Genomic DNA, 4,704 nt, shown 5'->3' on the forward strand with positions numbered 1-4,704 from the left:
ACGTGCTGGTGTGCAGTTTGGGTGTTTTTTTGTTGAGTTTTAGATGTTCAGCTATTGATTGTTTCAAGGGGAGAGATCTGGGGATGTCTCTCACTCTGCCATGTTTCCAAAATGCCTCTAATTACACACACACACACACACACACACACACACACACACATGTATGTATGTATGTATGTATGTATTTTTAGAGTTCTGTGATTTCTGAAATACTATGTTTCCCATGGAGTCTATTAGTCCCTATATATCCTTTTTCAAGGTGCTGATTTTCCTCAAATATCTGATAATTCTAGTCATACTTTCCTATTTAATGGTGAAGGATCAGGTTTATTCAGGACTGGTGGAGGCAATTTTCTCTGCTCTTGACTAATTGTGTCTAGCTTTTCTATCAGCCCCTCCCAGGAGTGAGAAGTATGACTGATAGCTCTACGTCAGTGAGTAAGGCTCATTGGCCAAAGGATTTTGCTTTTAGATGGAGTAACAGAAAGATAGCCATTAGGCTGGGCTCCCTCCAATCAAAATGTTAAATTGAGGAGAGCTTTGCTCTGGGGCACCCATAGCCATACTCAGTCTTAGTCCAGACACACACACACACACACACACACACACACACACACACACACACAACTTTAGTGTCCCTATTAAGCATCTCTGTTTTCTGTAGGTGCAGCACAATTCCTGGCTCTGGGTAAAAATGCAATAATTGTTTTAAATGACCATATAATAGTAGCTTTTATGTATTTGCTTTTGAGAATTCACTACTTATTAAGTCATACTCCCTGTACCCAAACAACTAATAGTCTATCTTCTAATGGAAGAAACAGATGTGTAAACAAATCACAATAAAAAAGAGAAAAGTGTGACAGAATGTGTTTGTACAAAATGCTGGCACTTGAGGAAGAGACATTAAGTCTGAACCAGGAGATGGGGGCGGGGGGTAGTGAGAGAGAGAGAGAGAGAGACAGAGAGAGACAGAGAGAGAGAGAGAGAGACAGAGAGAGAGAGAGAAAGAGAGAACTGCAGAGAGAAGGTGACAGTGCAGCTGCTGCCTCTGGAGCCAGGCTACTCAGATTTGAATCCTGCCTTAGTCTTACTGATTCCCTTTGGACACATTATCTCTTTGCCTGTTTCTTCCCGTGTAAAATGGGCATGTGATAATAGCCTGACTTCCTAGGGTGAAGATTAAATGAATTACTATACATAAAATGCTTCAAAGGAACATTTTATACATATTAGCTCATTATTACTGCTGTTATTTCTTGATGTGACCTTGAATGAGGGGTTCAATAGCCAGAGGATAGGAAGATGGTTATTGTTGGGAAAATAAGCATTGTGAGTACAGGCACGGTGGCATGAAAGTGCAGGCAAGAATGGCTGAGTATGACTAGAATGCAGGTTCTAGGACATGTGCCAGAATAAAACTGGGAAGGAGCTAGACAGATCATAGGAGGCCATGGAAATGCACAGAGGAGCTGCTTAAACATCTCTTGTCATCATCTTTCTGGTTTGAGGTGCTGTGTGCTTGTGCATTTCACAAGTAAAGCAATTAATAGTTAGGAAATCTATAACGTATGTAAATTTTAAAACCTGTAGGGATTTCATAAAATAGGTGGTGTGGACAATTAGGAACTTTGAGGATAGAAATGTCTCCCTGAAGAAGACAGTCAGAGAGGTAACAAGATTGAATATAATAAAATGAAAAACTTTATAGCCTATGAGGGTGGGTTAGGTGATCCTTTGTAAAAGGGTTTAAACTTGTAAGTAACTTGGAAATTCTGGAATTTGGTCCAATGCATGGAAGAGTTAGAAAGGAAGATTTGAGAAAGACATGAGGGTAAACTTTCTAATCATATAGAGCCCTCCTAAGATGTCTTGCCCTCTGAGGCAGTAGGAGTCCAGCCCCTGGAAGTGCCCAGGTGGAGGAAGGTTGCTGGATCATTGCCGACATGATGGGCCCATATCACCCAAGGTTTATATCAACTCCACGTGCCTCTACTTACATGATCTCCAGGCCATGACTCATTTCTCAATTTTTCCAGTTGCAGCCTCAACATCTTCTCTCTCACCTCTTTCTCCATCTATGTGGTCTCACTTTGCTCTAGAAATTTCAGTACTGAAGGGAAGCTTTGGCTCAATGCAGGCAAACAGGCTGAGGACGAGTCTCTAACACCATCTTGTTTGCCATACCAGTTATGTCTCCACAAGTGGGCCTGAAATTGCTTTAAAGTCTTTAGTCTGATGCTCACTGCCCTCTGATTACACATGGCCTGCATCTTTTCAAAGATCAAGGTATATTTCCTAATACCATTCAGGCTCTTTCTCTGCTTTCCTACAATATCTCTCAATCCCTTTTCCTTAAAAGTCCCCACCCAAAAAAGCTAGGGCACAATAGAAAGACAGCGCAAGTTGATTCACTCTTTCAAACCCAGCTCCCACTTTACCCATCTTGGTTTCTTGAAGGCCTTTGTCTGAGGAATAGAGCTGCTTTTTTTTTATGGCTGCTATCATGCCTCTATCTAAAAGTTCCCATACCCTGCAGCCATTATTTTTCATTCTGGAGGCTTTTAAAAAGTCAAGTCTTATCCTCAGAGATTCACTGGTGCACAGCACAAAAGCAAGCATGGAAAGCTTCAAATGCTATTGCCTTGAACAGAAGCTTGGAGGCTTATAGAAGCCTTCAAAAAATAAAATTAAGTTGTATTTCTATAGGAAGGTAGAAAATCTGAGAAAACTGGAATAATGTCTCCCAAATCTGGCCAATGATCTCTGTTGAGGGAGGCCAATTTGCCCTGTGTTTTATGCTGGACTGGGCAAAATAAGCAGTGTGCACACAGAGCACTAATTGCTTCATTTATCCCTCCATTTAAGCCAGGGGAACATCAGAGCTTATTCAGCCTCAGAATGGAAAATTACATGTTGGAGAGAAAATAGCCACACTGAAGGAATGACAATGCAATTCAGGTTCCACTCGTTCACATATTTTATTTATCCAGTGAAGGAAGAAAAAAAGAAAAAGACAGAACATGAAGGAGAACAAATTCTGAGAGAATACCAAGGTCACATCTTCCATTTTCCTCAGTCCATTTAAATCCACAGATTAAATAAAAGTGCAAAGGGATGAGGCGAACATCTTACCGGAGAATAAAATGTCTTATTGGAGAAAGAAAACCCTTTTTAAGGTTAATATCTGCTTGGGGGCTTCTTGTTTGAGAATGGCTTATTTTTGTCTTTATAAAAACATGGCAGCATCATATAAACTGCTGGGATTGGATATTTAAGGGTAGGTGGATGAAGGCTGCAACCGGGCAGCGCTCCTGGAGTCCAGGTCTGAAAGAACCCCACAGTGATGAGGCCCACAGAACATCGTAAACATCCTTGGGGGTGAGACATGATGACACATGGCAAAAAAAGAATCTCAAACATCGTAGTCCAGAATTTCCATTATACAGATGGAGAAACCGAGACTTGGAAAGTTAAATGATTTCCCCAAGGTCAGACAGCTAGTCAGTAGTGGGAACTCAAAGTTCTTGGCTTCTAATTCAGTGCTTTTGGACATTATGTAAATAAATAATACTCCCAACATTAACTTCTTTCCCAAGATTCTAACGTTGGCAATTTTAGTTCTTTAAATTAAAACAAACAAACAAAAAAACTAAAGAAAAAAAAGATTTATGGAGAACTCAGAAAAATTTATATCCAATCTCAAGAACCTCATGTTAAGCAGTTAAAAGACTAATGTTTCGGTCAAAACCAGGGAACTTCATTTTTCTAAGAACACATATGACGATATCTTACACGTAGTGAGACAGGAATGGAAAACAGCACCACAAAGGGAATATTAGAAAAACTAATATTAAAAATAAAATGGGCCACGTTAGCGATTGGTAGGCTGGTCTAAACTGTTCAGTGTTTTCCAATAACACGGAAAATGACACTAAGTCACAATCTATGAGAGAAGAGTGTCAGAGGACTCCCGGTGGGCACATAGAAGCACCCTCTAAGCAGCTAGGTGCCTGTGCAGAGGTTTACACATGGCATCCACCTTCACCAGAGCCACTGAGCTGAGCAAAGTTGAGCTCACGCCCTATACTGCCCACAGCTGAGCACAGCCCTGGGGCAAATCAACCCCAAACCTCCATCACTTCAAAAGCTGACCTGCTCCATTGTAACCATGTGCATAAATTAGAGAGGGGAGGACTTCATGGGGGGATGGTTCAGGTTGCTGATACGGGTTGGACATTTTGAACCCTGGACAACGTAACTGGTATTTTCATTTCCCCTGGGCCTGGAGCTTTTGTCACGGGTGGAGTGTGAGCCTTGATGTCCGCGATTCGCTCTTTAAACTTTTGCTGCAGGAATTTTTCTTCTTTGGAGTAGTTTTTGGCAAACATCGACATCAGCAGGCACCCTGCCATGGATGTGCCCCCAATGCAGAAGAGCACAGCTCCTGCCAGCTTGCACATGTCAAGGGCTCCGTTAAATTGGACAGCATGTGTGTCGACCACCACAAAATCTGCTTCTCCAAAGGCTTCGATTTTGTGGGGCACAAGAAAGCCCACTGCCAGAACAGTCAGTCCGAGAATCACGAAGACTGTGCTGGAGATGAGTCCAACCTAGAGAAAGACACAATGAAGCAACACAGATAAGCGCAGTGCTTCAGCTTTCCCTGAGCCCTCCAGGGCAGGACTTCTCATTTTTTTTGGC

At 41.9% G+C, this 4,704-nt stretch overlaps 1 protein-coding gene across 1 annotated transcript in view; it reads right to left on the bottom strand.

Annotated features, from left to right (window-relative positions):
• Nucleotides 1-2,476: 2,476 nt before the first annotated feature.
• Nucleotides 2,477-4,704, bottom strand: part of NRSN1 (neurensin 1) — a 12,976-nt gene continuing 10,748 nt past the window's right edge. Inside the window, exon 2 of the mRNA XM_025052107.1 lies at nt 2,477-4,613. Within this exon, the coding sequence (XP_024907875.1) occupies nt 4,215-4,613 (399 nt within the window). The 3' untranslated portion in view covers nt 2,477-4,214. The remainder of the gene's footprint in view (nt 4,614-4,704) is intronic.

This window comes from Pteropus alecto, unplaced genomic scaffold, assembly GCF_000325575.1.
Source record: "Pteropus alecto unplaced genomic scaffold, ASM32557v1 scaffold25, whole genome shotgun sequence".
Classification (NCBI taxonomy): domain Eukaryota; kingdom Metazoa; phylum Chordata; class Mammalia; order Chiroptera; family Pteropodidae; genus Pteropus; species Pteropus alecto.